Raw genomic sequence first — 26,612 nt, 5'->3', positions numbered from 1 at the left:
GTTGCCCTGAACAATCACCAAAGGAGTTCTTTGGCGTGCTGTTATTCAACCCCAAATCATCACGGAACCACCACCAAAGTTATTCCTCTCCAAGACACAGGCCTGTGCATAACATTCTCCCACGCGTCTATAGGCACGTTGACGTCCATCACTATGGGAAATGTTAAACCTGGACTCATCTGTAAAAACAACATTTCTCCACCAAAACAAGGGTCTGCGGACACGATTTTGGCGAGCTTGTTGATGATGTGTCAGGATAGGCTGTATGGCGGGACGTCGTGGTCTGATCCTGTGATGACGTAAACGTTGTCGAACTGTGTTGGGGTGGATACAGCGAAGTCCTGGGATGGTTCGGGCAGTCATCACTGCAGTCTGAAACCTGTGGCGAAGATGGGTCACCCTTATCCATCTGTCCTGTCTTGGCGTTGTTACAAGTGGACGTCCAGAACGTGGCCGATCGATGACGTCATTTGTGTTCTGGTAGCTTCTCACAAATCCTAATGGCCTCATGACGTTGTGCAGACGTGAGCCTTGGCATGCTATGCGTTTCAATAGCCGTTCATTTGCTCTGTTTCTCTTTCCCGGAATGCACGTGCAACAACGTATTGCACGTCTCAAGGAGGAACCCACTGACGTCACGGAACGTGGCATGTGCATGCATGTTGGATACATGTCACTAATCTCTGACTTAAAATCCTTATGTGTCTACACAGGTTTGATAAATTTAGATTTTAAATTTTTGTATGCACAGTTTCTTTATGTGCCTAGTATAGTTCATATCAGAATATCTGCCCCTTTCCACAGCTAGTCTAAAATTGCACCACCTGAATCAAGCAAATATAATTTTTAAATATTGGGGAAGCTCATTACATAACAAATATTTCTCTACAGTAAACAGAGATTTAAAATGTTTATAATAAGTACACTTACTATTACCTTGTAAAGATGATTGCCATGACTGGAATAAATTGTCCGATAATCTTTGTTTAAATAATTTCATAAAGACTTTTTGATTACCAATCTCCTGACTTATCCAAGCAAAACCAAAACCAAATTGGAAAAGAATATTTTTGATTCTAGATGCCCATAAAGTGCGACCTACATTGTCTAAGGATAGTAACATAAGATAACACTGTTTTGGTAATCTATAATCAGGCATGTTTAAGAGTCTACACCAATATTTTACTGCATTAGATGTATAAGTAAACTGTAGAGGTATTCTGCCACATTCACCTAAGGCCATGATGTTACATGTGGACTTTCCAACTTACCACATACTTACAAAACTTGATATGAACAGCTTCAATTGTAGTACAATAAGATGTGCCCCAAATTTCAGAACCATAGCAAAGAATGGGTGCTATCACGCTATCAAATATTTTTAAAAGATCTGTACAATTAATATTACCAAGTTTCCTTTCAAAGTTGTTAACAGAGAACAAAGCCTTATTTGCTTGTGGCACCAGGCAAGATTTAGCTTTAGTCCAAGCTAATTTAGGAGTGAACAAAATTCCTAAGTACTTATAACAGGACACAGTATCTATGACATTTCCTTTATAAAACCATTTCTCACATGAACGCAGAGGACCACCACTTCTAAAAACAATAATCTTTGTCTTCTTCAAATTTACTTTCATACCTGACTGATCATAAAACCTTTCAAGAACATCAATCTTCCCCTGAAGCTGAACACAAGTATCAGCAACAGGTGACACATCATCAGCAAACATGAGAGAACAAAGATTCAAATGGAAGATGAAACTGTAATACCCTGGCCACCATCTCTCTCTAAGAGACGACCCAACTTATTGATAAAAATAATAAATATTTGCGGACTCAATACACATCCTTGACGGGGGAACCAATATTACAAGAGAAACTACCTGATAAGCCACTAGATGTCCTAACCGAAGCAGATAGAGAACTGTACATAGATGTTAACAACTTTAGAAATTTACCCATTATACCAACTTCTGCAAGTGATTTTATAAGTACATCATGCCTTAAGGTATCAAAGGCTTTGGTAAACTCCACAAACAAACAATAGAATCTACCCCTTTTTTTACCAATATACGTTTGAACTAAAGACTGCAAAGAAAATAAATGATCAATTGTAGAATAATCAGCTCTAAACCCAGCCCACTAATAATATTATGACCTTCACACCAACACTGGAGGCGACGGTTAAGAATAGACATAAAACCCTTACAAGTAGAATCTATAAGAGAAATTCCTCTGTAATTATCTGTAATATCTTTACAACCAGATTTGTGAATAGGACAAATGATACTCTTACCCCAACAAGCAGGAAAATTACCAGAGTCAAGAATACTATTACAAAGTTGAGTGAGATATTGCACAATAAGATACCAAGAAGCCTTTAAAAATTCAGCGGCAACACCATCTGGCCCTGGGGACTTATTATTCGCGGCATGGACTATATGGTGCAAAACTTCTTCCTCAGTAATAGGATCATCAAGCCCTTCTGTTCGCTGACTTGAAATAAACAAATCGCCATCTTCATCTGAGCTGATAGAGCTGCACTGACCTCCCCCAAGTAGAGACATGAAGTGATTAACCCACTGCTGAGTTGTAATTGACTGAGAAATACTACTAGGGGAATTAGCCTTTTTCAGAATCTTCAGAGTCTTTACTAGCATCGACCAACTTCTCCTTCTGTTTACACAAATAACCTGCCTTCTTAGCCCTGAAAACCTTTTTAAGACAATTTTAAAAGCCCTAAAGATATCTAGACTTTTATTGGAGTCTCTGTGAGCTCTGAGGGCCTTGTATCTGCTATGCTTTAAGAACTCTAACTCCTGATCCCACCATGGGGGCTGCTCCTTATCATAATTACTGAAATATACAGGTGGATAAATAGTCTTAGTATGTGCCGCAGCATCATGAAGTAACGCAATAAACAGAGATATAGAATCATCAACACATGTATCAAGAAGATTTAACATATCACTAAATGATTGGCTAAACAAACATTCAAAATATGAGATGAATTTACTATCGTAGTCCTTTGACCACACATACTCTCAGTTCACTCTCCTCATCCATGACAGTGTCACAGGGTTGATTATCAGTGTTATTGTCCACAGATATGTCCCGAGAACAATACAATGGGAAGTGACAAGACAGATCCAGGGTGCCTATACCAAAGTTACAAACATATGGAAAAAGTGAAGAGGAGGCTAACATATAGTCAACCACACTGGCACCATTATGAGTGATACACGTGAACTCGCCAGTCTTGTCTTCAGGTAGTCGACCACACTGGCACCATTATGAGTGATACATGTGAACTCGCCAGTCTTGTCTTCATGTAGTCAACCACACTGGCACCATTATGAGTGATACATGTGAACTCGCCAGTCTTGTCTTCATGTAGTCGACCACACTGGCACCATTATGAGTGATACACGTGAACTCGCCAGTCTTGTCTTCATGTAGTCCAAACCACACTGGCACCATTATGAGTGATACACGTGAACTCACCAGTCTTGTCTTCATGTAGTCGACCACACTGGCACCATTATGAGTGATACATGTGAACTCGCCACTCTTGTCTTCATGTAGCTCCAGTAGTCGACCACACTGGCACCATTATGAGTGATACACACGGAACTCACCAGTCTTGTCTTCATGTAGTACCACACTGGCACCATTATGAGTGATACACGTGAACTCGCCAGTCTTGTCTTCATGTAGTCGACCACACTGGCACCATTATGAGGTGATACACGCGAACTCGCCAGTCTTGTCTTCATGTAGTCGCACACACACTGGCACCATTATGAGTGATACACGCGAACTCCTCGCCAGTCTTGTCTTCATGTAGTCCACCACACTGGCACCATTATGAGTGATACACGAACTCGCCAGTCTTGTCTTCATGTAGTCCACCACACTGGCACCATTATGAGTGATACACGCGGAATCGCCAGTCTTGTCTTCATGTAGTCCACCACACTGGCAACATTATGAGTGATCGAACTTCGCCAGTCTTGTCTTCATGTAGTCCACCACACTGGCACCATTATGAGTGATACACGGAACTCGCCAGTCTTGTCTTCATGTAGTCCACCACACTGGCACCATTATGAGTGATACATGTGAACTCACCAGTCTTGTCTTCATGTAGTCGACCACACTGGCACCATTATGAGTGATACATGTGAACTCACGCCCTTCGCCAGTCTTGTCTTCATGTAGTCCACCACACTGGCACCATTATGAGTGATACACGTGAACTCGCCAGTCTTGTCTTCAGGTAGTCGACCACACTGGCACCATTATGAGTGATACACGTGAACTCGCCAGTCTTGTCTTCATGTAGTCAACCACACTGGCACCATTATGAGTGATACATGTGAACTCGCCAGTCTTGTCTTCATGTAGTCAACCACACTGGCACCATTATGAGTGATACATGTGAACTCGCCAGTCTTGTCTTCATGTAGTCGACCACACTGGCACCATTATGAGTGATACATGTGAACTCACCAGTCTTGTCTTCATGTAGTCCACCAGTCATAGTATGTACCCCATATGTTCCACATAACTCTGCAAGTTTGATACCATAATTGTTGTAATGTTCATTGTCTTTCGAATCCTCTCAATATCAAACATATCACCCGGATAGTCATCAGCACCATACACATAATCAACATTATCATCAGGAATAAAATCAAGAAAGTTCTTCTTTCTCTCGTTGAGATCACCCCCAAGGAATATATGTTCATCTGGGTAGTCTGATCTCACCTTATGAAAGTAATCCTCTAGTTGTGACAAGCCATCGTAGTCCTTGTCGTCAAAGATTGGTGAATTTTCAGGGGAAATGTATGGAAACAGTAAAATAATGTCACGGTCCAATTTCACATAAAGAGACATGGAATATCAAAGCAACACAGTCTTGAAAAGTGTCAAATTACACGATTTATGAGATTATTATCAACTAAAAATTTCCTAACAAAGACAGTTACACCCCCATTGTAACTTCCTAGACGTTTAACCTTCTGATGGACACTATTAAACACCTAATAACCTGGAAGAAAGTCACTGAACTCGCTGTCACTCCACACAAAGCCCTCATAAAATCCAATAATATCGTACAAAGCACACTATTTCTTTACGTCAGAGAAGGAATTGTCATGCTTTCGTAACCCTTCTATGTATCTTTAAAATGTTCGTTTTTCATATTATTAATATCAGCATGGCTTTGATCCAAGCTGATATTTAGTGGAGTAGGATATAAAGGAGAGGCTGGTACAAACAGCATAAAAAAATTGTTTATAAATACACTGGGTAATGCTTGGAGTCACTGTCCTCCAGCTCATCAACATTTTAAAATGTCAATAAAGACTCTCTTCAAATGGTGCTGTCAGCAGTCTGATATTCAAGTATTTTCTGCACAAATACAGAGAACAACCACCCTAAATGTTAAGGATCTGAACAATATATGAACCTGTCATAGAAATGTACCTGCCAAACTTCAGCTAACTCAGCAATTTCAGAGATCATGTTTACAGAGCCAAATATGCATTTCAAACATGGCCATGGTCAAATCAAGATAAATGTTAAATACATGTATATATATATGAAAACATTTCATCACTAAACTAACTCAATTTCATTACCAGATTAAAGTACCTTGTGTCTACATGATAATGTGCCTCCCAAAGCATTCTAATTTGGACTTCATTCCAGTTTGGGAATATATGCCTTTAAAGTTTTACAACAGAAAGGTCTTTGCTTCCTGATACTGTGATAAGAAAAAAATTGTGTCCACAGCCTTTGGCAACAGTAATGTGCATTTCTGGATAATTGACTTCACTTTGTTTGAGAAAAAAAGATGTCATGTGCACAAGAACAAGAAAATCCCATTCCTCCTGCCACCCTCATAAAAAGGTTATTCTAGTTTTATTACCTTAACCCTCAATTTCGAAAGGAAATTAATTATGCTACATTGAATACCTGTTACTGTGAACATAATACATTCCCAAATGTGTGACCCTGAGAGTGATTTTGACACAAGTGTGGCATTCAATGTTAAAACAAGAATTGATGTGAGGGCTTCTTCTATGTTGTTTCTAATTTTTGACTTTGGTTGTGGACAGGTAATCAGATGTTTACAGGGCTGTAGCTACCATTATAAAAAAAAAGCCCGGGCTTACACATGATTTTTGCTATGAAAGTTGGGAAAGCCCTCAATACTATCTAAATATAACGCTTTGCAACCTATCGGGCGTACATGAAAAAAATGGCTTGCTATACGCCTGGAAACTTTATGCAGATCCTCGATATATTAAGATACAAGAAAAAATCATGCAGGCTGAGCACCAACCTAATTGTTGAAATTGTCGTCTAAGGATATACCAAAAACCCGCTTTACCCATGTTTTAAAAGTTTGACAACAAATCTTCTAAATGAATAAAATTTTCATTTTGTAATTATATATTTGGATTTCATAATTTTGCACATATTTTGTAAACACAAAATTGTATAATTCTCACTTCTTCATATATGTCTTTTTTGAATGAATTGCCATGTATAAATATTTATTTCTACTAGTAGCCACAGGTAAAATCAAGAAGCCACACTAATATTATAAATGGCCAAAGACATTTTTTTTTTTTAAGAGGATTTTTAATGTTTTGTAGTGTCGGGACAAATATCTCTGAAATGCAAGAGTTTTTCATTTAGATAATGTGTAGTGAAACTTTCCTTTCTAAAATCTCAACTACCATCTACGAAGCCTAACTGGCATGTGCAGAACATTACATGCCAGTCATGGCTTTAAGTTGTATTGTAAACACTCATACTACGAGAACCATCCATTCTTTCAAAAAACATTTATGAGAACTAATTTAGATTGAATTTTGACTGTTGCCCGATTTCTCCATGTTTTCATTTGCATCCATCAATCATGTCCACCATCACCATCATTAGTTCGGTGGTTACCATCATTAATTTTTTTTCACTTCAGTCTTATAGTCTTTCACTTCATGTGAACTGTCTACACATGTCAGAGGTTCATAAGCTCAATTTACTGGCCACAGTTTTATTGGGCTATTTGGAATGATTAGTGACAGTCAAAGAGTAAGGTTATAATCAGGAAAATGGCTAATAAGAAAAAAACGAGCAAACGTCCTTTTACAAATTAAAGGGGCACTGACTTGGCAATTGTTTCGCGCCAACATTCTAAGTACGCCGTCTAACTGCCAGGTGCTCCCTCGTCCGTATCAGATGCAGGGACTAAGCAGCTGTCCACCTTCACAGAATTTCTTCAACCTAATCAATGAGACAATAAGAATGGAGCATACAATAAGTGATTACTACTCTCTTGCTGTAACCAAAATTTGGTGGTATAAACCTACACCTGTTTATCTGTCATCATTCACTTATGTGTGTGTGTGTGTGTGTGCGCCCATGCACGCACGTGTGCGACTTAAGTTTTACACCACACTGAGGAATATTCTAGGTATATGGCGGCGGTTTGTAAATAATCAAATCTGGATCAGACAATCTAGTGATCAGCATGAGCCTCAATCTACGCAACTGGTATATGATGACATGTGTCGACCAAGTCAGTAAGCCTGACAACCCGATCCGGTTAGTCGCCTCTTACAAACAAGCATGGGTTACTGAAGACCTATCACTTGAGCAGGGTTTAACATAGCTCTTCGAAACTGGGAGTCCTGGGGACTCAGGGCATATTCTCTTGAGAGTCCATATCCAACATTGGGAGTCAATCAATTTGCATGAAGTCAGTGGTCATGGATGCTTCCCATTTGATAATGATTAGGTCATAATATGTGTTGCTTTCAATGTCATTAGAATAATTATTGTAAACAGAATGTTATATTTTCATAAGGGATATCATTACAAACTCAGAAAGTTGTTTCCCAGAAAAAAGTATATTGCGGACGCACTGAATATTAGTTTGGGGCTAATTTCTGCGTCCAATATGCAGGAATCATGCTTCCCGTAAAACCCCGCTTGAGGGTCTTTTAATGAATCTAAAACAGGTATAATCAGTATAGTAACACCACTCAGATTACCCAATAAAGGTTTCCATATAGCATTTCTTGTGTCTGGAGTAAATACTAAACATTTATAAATTAAGGTCTGATGTGGCAAATGTATTACATCTTATGTAATATGTGCATGGAAATGCAGCTAGAGGAATTATCAGCAGAGTTAAGAAAACAAACATCAATCAAAGGATTAACCAATAACATGCTGATTAATTACTTTTATCTTACACAGTCAATTTGTCAAAAGGTAGTGTTCATGTATGTAGATCTACTAACGTACACTAAATACACCCACATCCTCTCGTAGACCGCCTCCATGGTGTAGTGGAATGTCACAGGTTTGATCCTCGGCCGCGCCATACCAAAACACGCTAAACTATGGTACTTGTTACTCCCTGCCTGGCGTTCAGCATAGCATTAATGGGTACACCAAGGACCGGTCAACTCGGAGTCAGTATAATGAGTCTGAGTGGGGTATTCATGCTTAACTGCGGCATTGTATCTCAGTGAGCTAGCACTATAAAACCTAGTTCAAGCAGCCACACATACACACATGCATGTGGTCGCATGAATGAAATATTCTTAAGTACAATGTTAAACCCCATTTCACCTCACATCCTGTCGTAAAGTGCCTGTTGTATAAATAATGTTCTTCCATCAAATGATTAACCGAAAATACATCGATTGATTGCTCATTGTTGTCTAACTAAATTTTGGGTTTTTTTAAAGAATGGGGGACTCCACATAAAAAGTAGTGTCCAATGAGACTATACACCAATGTGAAAAACTTGAAACAGTCACATGACCAGTTGAGAAATTATCACTTGTTATAACGTTGTATACATGTTTCCATATTAGACTGTTAAATGACACATGACAGCTGCAGATGAATGGATTATCATTCCTTTATGTAGGTATTGATGGATACATTCCTTGAACAAGGTAATAGCCTCATATTAATTTTGATATTTGTCTTTTGTTTTTATCAATTTGTTGTTGCATTCAACAGAAACATTTCACTGTGACTTCCTTTTCTTTTGTAACATGTGTTATATTTGGATTACACTTTCTTAGTAAAGTACAGATTCTAGTACATTTTGGGTTGAGTCCCATCCTGGATTCGAACCCACACCCTCAGAGTCAGGCACATAATCGCCAGCACACAAAGTCAGATGCCTAGACCGCTCAGCCACCGCGGTTTCTACGAATGGAAGTCGGACAATTGGTAGTCTAGACTGCAGACTTTGTGTATCCCTCTGATAAGTGTTATTTAGCACGGCTACCACGGCCGAAAGCTATGAAATACACAATGGAAGCCGCGGTGGCTGAGCGGTCTAGGTGTCTGACTTTGAGGGTGTGGGTTCGAATCCTGGATGGGACTCAACCCAAAAAGTACTAGAATCTGTACTTTACTAAGAAAGTGTAATCCCAAATATAACACATGTTACATTTGACCACTTTCTAAAATGTCATTGTGTATTTCATTCCTTTTCTTTTCACCGTGAAGTACTTCGATGAGACAACATGCACTATGTCACACTTAGGGCGTGTGTGTGAGTGAAATATGATTCACTAAGGCAATCTATAAAATGTCTAGATATTGCAGTCATGTTATAAATTTACTAAAAACAGATCATGTACTTTTTATGAAGGTCCAAAGTGCATACAAATGTGATCATTAATTAATTAGGATTATAAGACAAAATATAAAGACGTACATTGACTGTTTTCTTTCAATCCTAACATATTTTACCTATGGCAGATTAAGATAAACTTCAACTTTTTTTCCGGTTTTATTATAATGATGAAGATATTAATGAGTAAAACAGATGACTTCATATTCCAAGACAAAACTGTCTTCTTTGTTCATCAATGTAAAGATACACCCTTATACTACCAATTGCGATTGCGGGTGGCACAGCAGAGGTCGCAACCCAGTCCAAGAATTCTGGAATATCATCTGGGTAGTCGAGGGGGTAAAACAACAATAAAGCAACAACCAGTCCCAGGGAATTGCGCTGGATTAGTGTCCCTTTAATTAAACGTGAAAAAACATTAACGACAGAAACATTTCATAAGGTCAGTTGTGTAGTCAGAACTACAATTATACATTTCTTAATACTATATTGTATTGGTTTGCGAACTGAATCTGACCTGAATGTAAGCGTTACGTCACGCTCAGAAAAGTCTGCCAGACATCAGGAAATGCACAATGTGCACAGTTTAATTATACACCAGTCCTGTACATAACCTTGATAACATGTAAAAAAGAATTGGTTCCCCCATAGTAAAAGTTCCGTTGGAACTTTTCATTCCAATATTTGTTCCTGTAATAGTGCATGCAGAACAATTATTTCGTTCCGTACACACAGAACTTATTCCGGGTAAATAGGAATTTTCACACACATCCTAAAGTGTCTAAAAGAGGGTTTTGTTTGTTGGGATGGTCTTAAAAATTGGGGCGTGGTTTTTGGGGGGGAAAGGAAAGGAAGAAAGGATTCAATCCTCCGGTATTTGTTCCATATGGAACAAATCCTGAGGCTATCAAGAAGCAATTATCATGTGTGAAAGTTCCTTATAAAAGGACTCAATATAGTATTGTCGTCAGTGGCACCATTTGTTTTTTTTTGTGGGAATTGGTTTCATCTTTTGTTATGGCTATGCAAAATAGAACTAAATAATGTATATTTTAAATAATCCAAATAAACACCATCACAATATTTTATAATATGCACTCACTTAGTGGCATTTAGGCAAGCTAAATCTTAAATTTGTTTAACATCATATAATAGGGTGGTTGTGTAATAGGGCAGCCTAAACTGCCATTAGATATGGTTCACCTTTCTTTAAAAATCTCTGCATCTATTTCAACTTATTATTTCAAGGATGTATGTATAATATCTACATGTCGGGTGATAAGGGTCCTGATCGAAATCTGGACAATACTGAAGAAGTGTTCAAATATGGTTGTATTATAATTTGATCTACAGTTTTGGTAAACTTACAGTGATAAATATGGCACATTCTGATGGTTGCTAATTTCTGGTCACTAGTTATCACAAGCTTCAATGGAGCAGACTTATCCTTGATCTCGTCCAATACATAGTACAATGCCCAGTGTTTTCCTCTGCCTCCATAATCGGTCTATTGCACCTCCCTGCTGTGTGTGGCAAATGGCCGCTTGTTTATTTGATTTTCACCTAGATCTAACATGATTCACGTGTATTTCGGGCTAGAGAAATCCCAGATGTTGACGAGTTGGACGAGTCCATTTTGCATTCAATAATGACTGAAAGTGGTTAGGCCTACGGTATTTGTTCCTGTTCGATGGAATATTTGCCGTATGTGCGGGAATTTATATTCGTGTTATCCATTCTCTATTTCACTGCACTTATTCCGAACCGGAACATATACTACTCAGAACTAAATCATGTTTACAAACATAGGGATAACAACAAAGTCATACTCTCATAGGGTGTTATTCAATAAGAAACGGTCCCGAAATGATTATGAACAAGATACAGTGTTTACAGTCAGATTCATATCATGATCATCATGCATAATGTGGAACATTGTTTTTTCACTGTATCTAATGAGCCTACTGTACAAGCTGTTGCATCATGTAAGATGTCATTTAACACACACACACACATGCGGCCACCACATCCCCGTCAAATCACGTTGGCTATGAATCATCACTACTACTCGCTCATTGAACTCCTTGTGTTTTCAAGTCGGTTTACAACGTAGTTAGTGGTATCAATGAACCTCTCAACACAGTTGACCATGCATGTTTCTGTTCTTGAGTCCAGTTTCTGTCCAGGTTTGTCAACACACATTTCAAAACATTTGTCTGTTAAGCCGTGAACAAGTTGTTGGAATCTTTGTTTCTGAGTCTCTTGCTCGACAAAGTGTCGCATTCGTGGATCTGCCATGGACTCTCCCATCTTTGAACAAAATTAAGGTCAGAACACACAAACTCTATATCCTTTTGAGTTCAGCCCTAGAGGTCAGTATGTGACTTCCGGCTCACCTTGCTGGAAACTCCCTGCACACACTTGGTAGTGTAATACTCCGAATGTAATTGTGCGTGGATTCCTATTAGACATAAGGATTTTGCCGTTAAATTAATACAAGGTAAATTTCACCCTACAATTTCACTATTAACAACAGCATTTTATTTATCCTAATAAAAAGCAAAGCGCAGAGCACAGAGTTTGTCACGTTAATATCAAAATTTACAAACTATAGTACGAAACGAAATAATCATAACGTCCAACTTTTAAAATGGAGCCTACAATTCATGCACATTTTGAATATTTTGGGAACTGAAATAAAGAATATTTACACTTGCTCACTTAATTGTGGGCACTCTGCCATTCCTCCAAAAAAGAGATGAAAGTCAAAGTGTTCTTGTTTCGGGCCAATTTTTTATGGACCTCTTCTCAGAAATGGCGGCAGAAAACTTCAAATTCAGTCGCTCGCTATTTGTGTCAGAGGATGGTCACCCAGTCTCGTTTTATATGCGACCATGTTCAGAACGAAAGAGGTTAAAACCAATGATAGAAGTAATGGCTTGCGATGTTAAACTTTCCAACAATGATTTTGGGGGGTCATATTTAGCGTGTTTGTCACTGTGGACACCAAGGTCTCCGTTAGGGAGTCGGTTGGTCCAGCATATAACTAGACGACTTTGCACTATACCAAGGTGTGTTCGATGTAGGCATTGGCTGGAATACGAGTTTATTCATATGAACTAGGAGTCGGTGGACTTTACAGGGCTTGATTAGCGCTGGGAAGCAAAGGGTCGAACTGCGCTGCACGCTTGGCTCAGTCAGCTAAATTAGCCAACACTACAACAGCATAATATTGACACCCGGATGTTATCTTGTTGCCTAATTTGGTTAATGCATAAACTTCGTCAAGCTTAGTTTCAAAAGATTATAAGATGAGAGGTGAAGTTTTCCTCAAATTATGTTTTAATTATTTGTTGAGAGAAATATGTAAACCATACCCAATTTTATTAATGGCGCAAATAAAATTAGGGATTCTGAAAGGGTGGTTTAAACGTAAAGGGTGTACCTACCCAAATGATCTTTGATGGGTATCAGAACAGGTGTCTAAGGGTTAAGATTATAGTTATTAGTAACCTACCCAAACCCTAACACAACTAACCCAAACCCTTTAGCTGCAGTAACTGTGTCTTGTCAACTACTCCCTGTAAACAATTTTGATATTGACTGGTCCCAGACAGAACTAGCTATGGATTGTCCTATAGTACATTCCTCCCAGTATGCTAGTGTGTGATTGCCTGTTTGCACCAAAAAAGAGTAAAATTGCCCATGGTCAGGTGGTGTTTAATTAATGCGACTATGTACAGGCTCCTGTTCTGGAACATACTGCACAAACAACTCCATTTTATTATACATGAATTATAACCCCACAAAAACTCCAACCTATAGTTCAGTTCTTAAAACACTTAAGACTGTTGTTATGTTGAGTAAAAGTCTTTACCTGTCCAGCTTCTAGCTTCACAAGTAAACATATTTTAGGTTAGGTTATGGTGAGTTTTGAGTTTGATATAGGTTAAGTATCTCTTTTAATCCAATGTAGGTTTTTAGGAAATACTTCAATTTTATCAAGCTTTCAAGGTTTGCTGAAGTGCATAAAGGTAGACAGTCAGGTGTTGGTCACATGGACTTGCTTGTTAGCCTAACCTAGCTTCAAGCAGGCGACATGAGCTCAACCCCCCATGTGGTACTATCTGAAACTGAATCAAAAGTGCACTTTAGAGTTACATATATAAGTATGTGTTTACAGATAGTCCTGTTCATTTGTGAGTGAATTAGTGTGCACACATCAATAGATATATTGTACTATTTCATATATAACTTCTGCTCCATGCAGTGTTTCAACAGCCTGCAGCTTAAGCCTGTAGCCTGAAGCCTAAGTTTAATGAAATCTGCTTAGGTAAGCATAGTGTTAGCCAGCCCATACATAAGTTATGCAGTCTACTGGAAGGGATGCAGATGGATAGGCTGGTAGACTCAGAAGAGTGTTTGGCACAGCACGGTTCGGTTTTACATAAATCAGTAAATTACTGTCTGGATAAGCAGGATTTCTGTTCTCGAAATCCGTTGATGTTTCATCTTCCCTTACAGCATGGTGGTGGCAGTGTATCAAATAAACAGACAAGAAATTGCATCAAGTAAGTTCCAGATAATGTACCAGTACATAAACAGGTAAACAAGGCTCACAAATTCTGTCCATGGTTTATAAGTTTGTGTCCACATGTCTCAGATATGACCTGACAACAAGTGTCATCTGTAATAACACTGATGAACCCAACTTCATGTATGTGGCTGGCCGAAACATTCCGCTGCTTCTGTACATCATGAAGTCACAGTGGGTTGTCTATGATGTCGCTAACTGACAGGTCATTTCATTTTGTATAGCTCAGGAAATGCAAAAACAGAAAAAGAAAATGTTGCAATAGACATTCAGTGTGGCAATAAACCAGGACAGATAGAGAAATACTTGAAAACCCAATGTAAAAATGTAGAACAGCTTTACTGACAAGCTCTCATTTGCAGCTAATCACGAATGATTTTCAGTACCTGCATAGTCAACTGTCAAGAATCAATTATGATTCCAGTTCCACTTCCAGTTATATTAGGCTAGGGCAAACACCAGCAACAATAAAGAAACAACAGTAAATCAGTGTATAAAATAGTTTTGAAATGTGGCCTGTCCAAGGACTAGCTGTCCAAAAAAATGACCAGTCCTGAACAAACACAGTCTGTCCCCAAAACTAAAACTCTTCATTCAAACCAAGTTAAATTTATTTTTTTCAAATATTTCCCCCGACCAAAGGATGGCCTTACTTAATTAAGAGACTGTCTTTCACAAAAATAGACCGTCAGGGACGGTGGGACGGGCTATGTTTTATACACTGAGTAAATGGTTGGTTGTTTTTTATATTCTTTTCAGAGCTCCAGATACAATTTAGCTCATCTGGGTACTGTACCCACTGTATTTTTTTGGAGTGGGTATTATGAATGTTGAGTGGGTATTTCATTTAAATATAATGGAAATGATTTCATAAAAAATCACTGATCAAATACTGACAGCACAACACTAGTCCTATGCTAACAGTACAACTTGATAGCAATCAATGTCTTTTGTATTACGCAAGCAATTTATATATATATATTCAGTACGCATTTGTTTTAAACTTTTTGCGTATCTAACATTTTAAATGCGTAATTGGTACGCAACAATTATTTTTCAATGCGTAATTGGAAATTCTCTGCGTATTTTACCCGGATACGCAGCTTATCTGGGCCTCTGCTTTTTCGTAAACACATCCATACATGTGTTTTAATAGTAATACTAAGAACACTACACGTATATTTCAGATTGCTGGAACCAGGAGGTTCTGTGACATCAGATGGCTATATCAAGTCAGAGTTTGTGTGGTGTTGTGTCCGAGAGAACAAGTTTGTCGATATGACCAAGTTCAGGTATAGCATTGTAGACATTGAGGAAACATGCAGGAAATCATACTTAAATCTCCATATCTTTGACAGTAATCTCAGAGTACTTAAGAAAAGTTTGTTTGTGCTTGTTTTTTGGGGGTATTTTTTTTGGGGGGGTGGATTTTATGTTCATTTTCCTGACAGAAGGTCAATAGGCATTTGTTCAGTGTATATGCATCATGCATTCGTTTGTAATGTGGGGCAATGGGGTAGCTCAGTGGTTAAAGTGTCCACTCGTCACGCTGAAGGACTGGATTCAATTCCCTACATGGGTACAATGTGTGAAGCCCATTCCTGGTGTCCCTTGCCGTGATATTGCTGGAATATTGCTAAAAGCGGTATAAACCCAACTCACTCACTGACTCATGTAATATACAGCAGACATAGTGAAATACATCTTTCCTTTTGTAATGCGACCCGTGAAGATGCCGGGGTAGAATAGATCTTCAGCAACCCATGTGCTTGCCATCAAAGGCGACTATGCTTGTCGTAAGAGGCGACTAACGGGATCGGGTGGTCAGGCTCGCTGACTTGGTTGACACATGTCATCGGTTCCCAATTGCGCAAATCGATGCTCATGCTGTTGATCACTGGATTGTCTGGTCCAGACTCGATTATTTACAGACCGCTGGAATATTGCTGAGTGCGGCGTAAAACTAAACTCACTCACTCACTCACTTTTGTAATGCTGAATTATTTGCAATAATTCTCAGTTCAGTGAATCATGCAGAGAAATATGCACTCAAAACTCTTGCAGAGTTTCGTGTACTGTGATGATATGTTCATTGCATCAACACATATACCGATTGAGTGGAAAAGTGCTGGTAACTCTTAGTCAAAATGTGCTTATCGAAATTAAGAGCAATCTGTCCCAAATGAAAAACTCTAAGCTAAGCTGTCTGTATTTGCTTTGGCAACACTCAGTCTGTATGTTATGTTTCATGCATTTATTAGTATGATATTGATGGTAAGTTGACTTTACAGATGTGTTCCTGGCAGAGTATCTCCAAGTGATGATGACTTGTCACCCGCCAGAAATATTATCAGGACCCAGAGACAAAGGAAGGGGTACGTTTCTAACAGTGTAGTGTGTCAGAACAGTAGTAGTGTGTTAAACAGACAACTAGTTTGTGAGCTGCCATGTTTTGTTTTTGAAGGAGGCAGAAGTACACCAAAGAAGATGACAGGAGGATCGTGGGCTATCTGGTGCGTGAGCGTCGCTATAATGAGGTGCATGGCAGGAAAGTGTGGCAAGATATGGATCTCTTTGAGGTAGGGGCATAATCACTTTCTACACTACAGTTTAATGCAGAGGTACAGATAAGCTGCGTATCTCTGCGTAAATTACGCAAATATTTATGTGAAAACTGAATTTCTATTAAGTCTATTGCATACAAGTATGCTAGAATTTTTGTAAATACTCAATAAATGTGATCTTACATGCGTACACTAAAAAGTGTCAAGTCTTAGCTTGCGTACCGGTGGATAGGTAAAATAACTAAAGTATACTGAGAGGTTCTATTTCAGGACATGAACTTGACAACTTGCAGTCTTTCTTATCGTTTTTCATATTACAGATCAAATATAAATAACAAAACACTAACATTTAAACTTTAGTATGTTTTCAAAATTAATGGAATATGGCAAAATACCCTATTGAGTTTGAGTGAGGTGAGTACAATTTATTTGGTTACTCAAAGGAAAATTAGGATACCCAATTGAGATGAACACAAGTGATTACATAACTCAATGACCCAAAAGGTTATCTGTAGCTCTGTTAATGCCCTAACCAGTCCAAACTCTTCTAACTATGGTACGGCCTCTGTGGTATAGCGGTTAGAGCGGAAGGTGGCCGTTCGATCCCTGGCCGTGTCATACCAAAAGACATTAAATATGGTACTTGTTGGTCCCTGCCTGGCGTTCAGCATTAATGGGTACAACATGAACTGGTTGACTTGGGGTCAGAATAATGTGTCTGAGTGGGGTATTCATGCTTAACTGCGGCATGGTATCTCAGTGGGCAAGCACTTTAAAACCAGCTTAAGTCTGGGCTAGTGCAAACAGCCAACGCATGCATGTCGTCATATGAGCGAAATATTCTTAAGTACAACGTTAACCCCATTTCACCTCACCTCTTCTAACTATGGAGCACCTGTAGAATTCAGCATGACAACTTGTGTGGACAGTCTCATGTCACGTCACCTAGACAGGCAACCAGTTTTGATGCAAACCAGTAACCTTTGGACTCTTAGTCTGACAGCTGATCAAATGTGCTGTGTCCACAATGTTGCATGATGTGGAAATTTATCTAGTCATGTCTTAGATTTACGGAAATGAACAGAATAGGCAATTCTGAAGGATACAGGTCAACATGGTGTCTGGTGATTTTAGTCTACGGTTACATTACGAATGATTTGGCACTCATCCCATTCTGTGATCTACAACATACCGAGAGATGCCAATATGGCACAAAATTAAAACAGTTGTTTCATTGTACACATGAATGACATACTTTTAAATAACTCGTTGAGTGATTTTTGTGATGAAAAGGTGTTGTGGGGATCACTGTGAGGATAATGTGGATTATACTTAGGAACAAGGAAGGCATAAGCATGGCTGGTGATGCCATGAGGGTGAGTCAGCTTTCAAGTCATTACTGAACAAATGCAGTCTGTGAAAGTAGCAGAAGTGCACATTCCAGGAGAGTTTTTAATGCTCATGCTGTTGATCACTGGATTGTCTGGTCCAAACTTGATTATTTACTGACATCTAGCTGGAATATTACTGAGCGCAGCGTAAAACTAAACTCACTCACTCACTCACTCAATCCAGTAGAGTTTTAAGTGGCCAAAACTTTCAACATTAACCACTTTGCCAAATTAAAAATATATATGTGTTTGTACATGCGTGCGTGCGTGCATGCGTGTGTGTGTTAGTGCCCATTTATAATCCAAAACATCCTATAAATTAAGTTGAAAGCAAAACATAGAATATATTTGATATTAAAGTGCTTTCAGAAACTGGTGCTTGCTATAAAATGCATCACAAAGAACCCAGAACTCATAATACAGATTGGAAGACCAGACAAAATTTAGAGCCCCAGCTTGTGAGCTAAATATAATACTCAAAGATCTTATCAGTGATGTTGTCAAACCCTTCACAACAAACTTAGTTCAAATTGATAAACAGAAGACCCCTTTTCACTTCTGCTATTATCAGTGACTACAGCAGTTAGAGTGTCTCAGATACACCAGCTCTGTTGTTGGTTTAAGGATCATAAGATTTATTCCTCTGCACAGTCAGAACTATGTATAATTTACTTGCAAAGAACTTAAATTTTTCCTTATCCTGACTCATGTATTTTTGCTTGTCTTCTTCTCCTTGCGAACGTCAGTGGAACACTTGAATCCCCCTTTTGAAGCTCCCTTCAAAAAAGCAGATGTAAAATCACTACTCACCAAGAGTTATCTCCCTTCCAGTTTTGGCGGGGAAACGGCGCCACCCGTCTCCCAGCTCCTCACTCTCTCCTTCTTCGCCCTAGTGGACGGTTTGGAGAGCACCTGGGTCTCCTACACGGCACTTTATCCTTTTCTAACTTAGATATTACCCTCTAAATTACCTTTATACGGTTTCAGGGAGTATCCTTCTACAATATGGTTTGAAATTTATTATCAATTTTGACTGTTTATTCACGTTTTTACGTGATTGTTCAGTTTGTTTACATTTCATGAAAACCTGTTTTCGTTGCAAATTTAGGTTCTCTGCTGCAGACCCGCCTCTATTGTGCCCCAGTTGCACAACAACATGTACTTCCAGCTCTCACTGTAATATTTGTCAGCATTTAACAGATTTTGATTTTAATAATTATCAGTTTTCTCTGCTTAGACGTGCTAAGGATAAATCCAGACGGCTGTTGCAAGTCATAGCTAAACCGGCTGAGTCTTTAAGGAACCGTTTGTCATTGTCAGACGACATGCTTCCTTCCAGTGATCTCCCGGAGGCGTCTTCGGAAGATGGGCGTGGGATTCTGTCCGCCATTACCTTGAAGAAAAGATTGTCTACTTCGGACAATTCCTCAACCCATACTAAGAAGAAGAAACCATCATCTTCTCAGAAGAAGCATTCTACAGTTAATCCTTCATCGAAGTCTTCCGGGGGGCACATCACAGAATAAGAGGACTTTTTCTACTGAGATCGTCCCGATTGAGGAAATAGGCTTATATGACGAACCTCCTATCCTCATCCCAGAGGTACCGCCTAAGAAGAAGACGAAAGCCTCAGCTACGGTAACCTCAGCAACCTTATCTACACAGTCCGAGTTACCCCTAACGCAGGCATCACGGACCCATGAGGCACAGCGATCCTTGGACCCTATCGCTATCCTCTCAGATGTGTCGTCGCAGACGTTCAACCCCGGGACCTTCATGCAGCAATTCTCCCAACAGATGATGGACCTGATGGAGAAACGGTTCGCGCAGGAAAGGACCTTGCATGATGGACAGCCAGGTGGCTCTCATGCTCAAGTCATCAACCTGCGCGAGGGACTATTGCTGCATGAAGGACTCCGCACAGGTTGTGCGCCTGCGATGTCTGCTAGAGGTACTAGCACTCGGACTAAGGGTAGACCTGCTCTGCACTACTCAACGAACCTGCACGAAGGAATGGACGTTCACCGGACCTAAATAGATTGTCATCTGATGATGTGAATAATGAAGGACCTTCACGCAGGCAACCTGCAACGCAGAGAAAGAAACTTACACCTCCGAGAAGGTGCAGAGAGGCGTCTCAGGACTTGGACCCTCAACAGAATCACTCACCTGCACGCAGGTCTTCAGGAACGTCATCAAGAATGTCAACATCTCCACACAGATCTCCACGAAAGTCACCACAAAGGACCATATTGCCTTAAGGAAGGCAATCACGGAAACGAAGGCACACACCTCCACGCAGGTCTCCATGCAGATCTCCTTATAGAACTACACATAGTTCTACATACTCATCTCCACGCAGGTCTCCATGCACGGAGGACACTCAGCGACGATATTCAACTGGACATGATACAGAGGAATGGCGGAATCATATTTTCCGATTCAGAGATAAAATATTGGATGGCTAACGGACTGGACCTGGCTTCACCCTCTTAGGAGGAGAATGAAGCACTCACGTACCTAATGACGGATGATGATGTGGACACCATCACCCTACCTCCAATTGACCCTGTCTCGGACGTACCTGAGGACCTTGATGCAGCCTTCAGGAAGGCAACAAAGTTCCAGGCCCCAAGTATTCCGCAGTTCAACGCAAAGAAGTTCTTACTACACAATATGGACCCCTTCATGAAGGCACCAGAGATAGATGAGAACTATAAAATCATCAACGACTCCCAGACCTAATCTTATAAGATTGATGACAAAAAGCTGGCACAGATAGACACTATGACCAGGCAGAAAAAGGACCACCAGTTTATGTCAGAGCATTTGGCATCCATATCAGCAGCATTGACGCTTCCTAGAAGACAGGGGCTTTTGTCTTCATGCAACTGCAGCGAACGCTTCACTAAGACTCTCTACAGAGCGCCGTGGTCTACAACATCAGTCTTCGCGGGAGAGATTGATAAGTTGCCAAGGAAGTCACAAAGGAATCCAGGGAGGTGATGATGATAAAGTCTATTGATACACTAGCCAGTGTCATCAAGCAGACGTCCCAACGCTACTCCGGCAAATCTAAATTTGCAGGCATCCAAAGAGCAAGAGAAAAGAAATATGGGACCTCCAGAAGAGGAAAGGACTCTTTTCGTCGCTCATCCGGGACCTATAGAAGACGATCCGGACGAGGCGGGGCACCCAGAGGTGCCAGAGGATCTAGACGATGAAGGTCGGGTTCGGAACGACTGGAGTCTTCCACCCCCAGCCGTTCTAGAGAACTAGAGAAGGACGCTATAGAGGTGATAGATCAGGACCAGATCTCACCAGGATTCTACTCCCCAGTTTTCCTTGTACCAAAGAAAAACTCCAAAGAAAAGTTCCGACTGATACACAACATGAGGACATTCAACAGAGATTATCTACGCAGACCGGCAAAATTCAGAATGATTCATCTGCCTCAACTACTATATCTCGTTCGTCCGTCGGACCATATGGTCAGCATAGGTCTACAGGACGCATACCTGCACATCCCTATACATCCGGAATCAAGGAAATACCTAAGATTCCTACTAGACAGACGACACTACCAATGGAAAGTCCTTCCATTTGGAATATCATCGTCCCCTTGGTTGTTTACACGAGTGACAAAGCCCATTGTCACATACCTACATCATCGAGGTCTACGCAGTGCGTTCTACCTGGACGATGGGATTCAGGCTCATCAAGATCCCAGTCATCTCAGACTACAACTAGACTTCACCATCAGGCTTCTCACTCAACTAGGATGGCTAGTGAATATCCTCAAGTCGGAACTAGAACCTACACAGGACCTGCAGTTCCTAGGAATTCGGCTCATCACAACAGAAAACCGCATAGCGGTTCCAGAGGACCGTTGGCTAAAGATACAACAGATGGTATCTCAAGCTCTACTCTCTCCGTGGCCACTACGAGAGTGGCAAAGCCTGTTGGGTCTCCTCACTTCAGCACAGGACATGACGCCCACTACAGGTCTTCGTGAATGCCCATCTGGATGATTCAGACTCCAGGACAGACTAAAACCATATCTACTATGGTTGACTCTGAGATCGAATGTTTGCGGAAGTACCTACTTAGCAGAGCCGGAGTGCAAAACTTATCTCTACGTGGACGCATCTCTTCAGGGATGGGAAGCGCACCTCGACAACGAAGTGTTACAGGAGAAGGGTCTGCATATCAACATGCTAGAAATGAAAGCAGTCATAAACGCCATACTCCACTGGACCACCATTCTAAAAAATGCTCATCTGATGGTACATACTGACAATCAGCCTAGTGGTTAAAGCGTTGGCTCACGCCGAAGAAAGCATCCACAGAAGTGGTTCTAATCCCTACATGGGTACAATAAGCCCATTTCAAACAAGGATAGCTGGAATACTGCTAAAAGCGGCGTAAAACCAAACTCAGTCAGTCAGTCAGACATACGGACAACTCCACAGTGGCGTTCTACATAAACAAACAAGGATCGACAAGGTCAGCGACCCTTCTGGACCTTTGCTTTCATCTGTTCAGCATAACAGACAATCTGAACATCAACATAAAAGCATGCCACATTCCAGGAGCCAAGAATGTGAAAGTAGACGCACTATCTCGTCCGACACAACCATCCCCAACAGAATGGATGCTACATCCACAGATCTTCAAACAGATCATACAACAGATGGGAGCTCCGCTCATAGACTTGTTAGCCACAAGATTCAACAATCAACTGGCAACATTCGTCTCTCCAATACCAGATCCACGAGCATGGGCAACAGATGCTCTGAGCATCTCTTGGGAAGGACTAAACGCTTACGCGTTCCCGCCTCCAGCTCTCGTATTGCAAGTGTTGCAGAAAATCATGCAGACGAGGAACCTGCAACTGATTTTGGTCGCGCCTTATTGGCCAGCGAGAATGTGGTTTCCCATATTCATACAAGAACTAGGACCTCCTCAACTGCAACTACCAGAGTGGACGAACTTGCTAGTACATCCGCACACCAAGCAAGCACACGGGAACCCCACAGTGTTCCGCCGACACACATGGTCTGTATCAAGGCGTGCTTGAATAAGAGAGGATACTCCGCCAGGGCAACGAAAGCAGTCACACTAGCTTTACGCAAATCAACCCGCAACTTGTATGACGACAAGTGGCGAAGCTTTGAGACCTATGCTTTGAGGAAGGGCTTCACAGCCATGAAAGCGACACACCCTCAAGTGTCATCTAAGACAAACGAAGCGGTTAAAAGGGTCAACACTCTCAACATACCTAGCGGCATTTAGCTCAGTTATCACCATGAGGACGAGTGTAAAACTGACTAAGGTACCAGAGATACTGGCCTTACTATGATCTTTCAAGTTGGAGGACCAACAACAGAGATTTAAAGCTCCGGCTTGGGACCTCAATATAGTTCTACAGCATCTCACCAGTGACGCTTATGAACCATTAGATAGGACATCTTATGAGTTCTTGACACAGAAAACTCTATTTCTGATTGCCTTGGCAACAGCAGCACGGATGTCGGAAATACATGCTCTGGACTTTGAACGGACACGATTTGATGCTCACCGCAACATCGTACATATGGGACTAAGATGGGACTTTATAGCAAAGAATCAACTACCAGGTCAACCTGACAGACAGTTCCACATCCCAGCATTATCATCAGTCCTTGGGCCTCAGGATACACAGGACCTATCCTTGTGCCCAGTAAGAGCATTAAAAGTCTACCTACAAAGGTCTAGGACCAGGAGACGAAAATTCAAGCGCCTTTTCATCCCTATATCGGCAGAGACACCAACAGAGATCTCTCGCACAACGATATCAATATGGATGAGAGCTGTCATCCTAAGGGCCTATAAAGCAGCAGGACTTGATCCTTCACAAGCCTCCAATCCACATGAAGTTGGAGCTCTGGCATCAACACTCGCTCTACATGGAAACTGCTCCATCACTACGATAATGGAGGGCTGCTTCTGGAAATCGGACATGGCGTTTGCCAACCACTACCTGAGAGACATCGCCACCGAGGACGACTCCGGTATTCACCAGTTCGGACCGCTTGTTGTAGCACAACAACTGACAGTTCCACAAAGGCGCTGAGACGGAGTCTCGTCTTTTATCACGTGACTTGCAAAAGCCGACACTCTGGGGAGTTAGAGCTTTAGAGTCCATGTGCACGTCTAAGACAGACTAGCATGAGTGATAGACCCTGTACTTGTAAGGACGTACTCGTACATAAGAAGGGTCGCTTCTCCACTTGATGCATGCATCAAGAGATGGAGTTGCTCAAATCCACATATAATGTTAACAGAAGAAAGGACCAAAAGTTGACAAATTGTGGTCCCCCCATCAGAGAAAGCTGGAAGCAAGGTCAGCAGCAGCAGAACCTAGCAGTAATTAACAGTGCTACCATGAAGTTCCCATAGGGGGGGTATGCAGGACGTAAATCCCCAAGCTTGGAATCCAGAAGTGGCATGACCCACCGCCAAATCCGTGGGATAAATAAGGAAAAATATGTAATTTTCTGAGTAAAATTGATATTTTATACTTATGCTGAGGTAAGGCCTCCCACCCTCCCCTCAAGGCACTTTTGGATTTCCCAGCAAATCTAAGTGTCGGGCTTGAAATACGGAGAGAGTGAGGAGCTGGGAGACGGGTGGCGACGTTTCCCGCCAAAACTGGAAGGGAGATAACTATTGTTGAGTAGTGATTTTACGTCTGCTTTCTTGAAGGGAGCTTCAAAAAGGGGATTCAAGTGTTCCACTAACGTTCGCAAGGAGAAGAAGACAAGCAAAAATACATGAGTCAGGATAAGTATAAAATATCAATTTTACTAAAATTAAAGATGCTGTTTACGCCTCTCTCATCAAATAGTTTTATACAATTATCACAGCTATAACATTGCTGTCCGTATAGTCACACTGATTGCATCCTGCCGATGCTGCAGCTTTATTCTTCCCACCACACATTGCATGTCTCTCCTCATATCTACTGATTTACAAATAAATAATGCGTTATGTTCCAAGGCCATCAACAGGAAATGTACTTCCGCTCTATTCTTGGGAAAAAAGTTGCTGCAGTTTACTGAACATGGAACTACTTCTCTATGTTCGTCTGAATTTTCACCTATACAAGTGTGCCCCTACACAATTATTAGTCAATAGATGAACTAGAGGGCAGTTCTCTGACTGGTATATAGATCAACTGATCACCATCGCTCTTTTTCTCCCAGAAATGGACACCTATACTGTTTAAACATCAACTTGGATCTGCATCAATAATTGCCAGATTTCATGCAGTCGACATGAGTGTATTAAGGGTCATATATACCCCTCGGTTTGGGATTTATGTCATCATAGATCAACAAGTGGAGGAGGAGGAGGAGGCCTTATAGCTGTAATATTGCTGAGATTGGCGTAAAACTAAACTCACTCACTCACGTAGTTTCAAGACCTTGTTTAATCCAATATGGTATTGAATGTATGTTTTTTGTCACTGTGGGCATTAAAGTAATTCTATGTTTTCCAGGTTTCCAAGCACCCAGCCGAGTCAATGAGGAGCCGTTACCTGAGGTTTATCCTGCCGAACATCAAGACATACACTGACTTTCCCGTACACTGGATGGCCTTACTGACAGGCAACACAGCTGATGCTACCCAAGGTGACTGTCTGAATATGAAACTGAGTGAAGGTGTTAGTCGACATTATCTCACATTTAAGCAGGTTATGGAACTTGTAGAAACAGTAGAGGATTATCCACTATCTTGGTAGGTACCCATGGAATTAGTTACACCTGCTCCGGACATTCAGTTAGGATTGGTCTTCAGCAACCCATGTTTGTCGTAACAGACGACTAACTGGATTGGATAATCATGATGTTGATCACTTGATTGTCTGGTCCAGACTCGATTATTTACAGACCCCTGCTAAATAGTTGGAATAATGCTGGAATAAACTACACCTGCTTCAATGCCCCATGTCCGAAGGTAAATGTCAGTAAAATTCAGATTACTTTGGAATAAATTTCATTGAAAGCGAGATTAAGAAGATGCTAAAGACACAATTGGTGATGATGAAACTTCTAATGAAATTTTCTCACTCCAGCTAACCGATCTGAAACATCCCCAGTTAGTAGTCCTGTAAAATCAGCACAGGTTCCAAGCCCTAGGACATCAGTTCAGGTGAGCAGCACAAGAAAGTCAATACCCATGAACAGCCCCCCCAAAAGCAGTACTGGAAACTGATGACGACATTGAACATTCTCAGAGTATTCTGAAAGAGTGCACCGCAAAGACTATTTATTCATCCCCTGCAAAAGAATCTACAGTCTGTCAATCTGAAATAATACCAGGAAACTCAAGTACAT

The 26,612-nt window shown here is 40.7% G+C and overlaps 1 protein-coding gene across 2 annotated transcripts; it reads left to right on the top strand.

Annotated features, from left to right (window-relative positions):
- Positions 1-12,475: 12,475 nt before the first annotated feature.
- On the top strand, positions 12,476-26,508 carry LOC124292057 (telomeric repeat-binding factor 2-interacting protein 1-like). 2 transcript variants are annotated; one of them, XM_046729131.1, is made up of 7 exons: positions 12,476-12,613; positions 14,207-14,253; positions 15,464-15,568; positions 16,568-16,651; positions 16,741-16,855; positions 25,775-25,907; positions 26,351-26,508. In XM_046729131.1, exons 1-7 carry the CDS (start codon positions 12,479-12,481, stop codon positions 26,488-26,490), a joined length of 759 nt encoding a protein of 252 aa, XP_046585087.1. In that variant the 5' UTR covers positions 12,476-12,478; the 3' UTR covers positions 26,491-26,508. The 2 variants fall into 2 exon arrangements, with proteins under 2 accessions (XP_046585087.1, XP_046585086.1); XM_046729130.1 differs by lacking the exon at positions 12,476-12,613 and having other exon boundaries at positions 13,534-14,253.
- The last annotated feature ends 104 nt before the right edge of the window (positions 26,509-26,612 follow it).

This window comes from Haliotis rubra, unplaced genomic scaffold, assembly GCF_003918875.1.
Source record: "Haliotis rubra isolate DU_JTF1 unplaced genomic scaffold, ASM391887v1 Scf506, whole genome shotgun sequence".
NCBI lineage: Eukaryota > Metazoa > Mollusca > Gastropoda > Lepetellida > Haliotidae > Haliotis > Haliotis rubra.
Note: the sequence above shows the minus strand (reverse complement) of the source record. Positions and strands in the feature narration are given on the sequence as shown.

Coding starts and splice junctions, on each gene's coding strand:
- LOC124292057 (XM_046729130.1), top strand. CDS start 14,069: ATGCAGATGGATAGGCTGGTAGACTCAGAAGAGTGTTTGGCACAGCAC. Junction 14,254..15,463: donor CAGACAAGAAATTGCATCAA/GTAAGTTCCAGA, acceptor CGTATATTTCAG/ATTGCTGGAACCAGGAGGTT. Junction 16,652..16,740: donor ACCCAGAGACAAAGGAAGGG/GTACGTTTCTAA, acceptor TTGTTTTTGAAG/GAGGCAGAAGTACACCAAAG.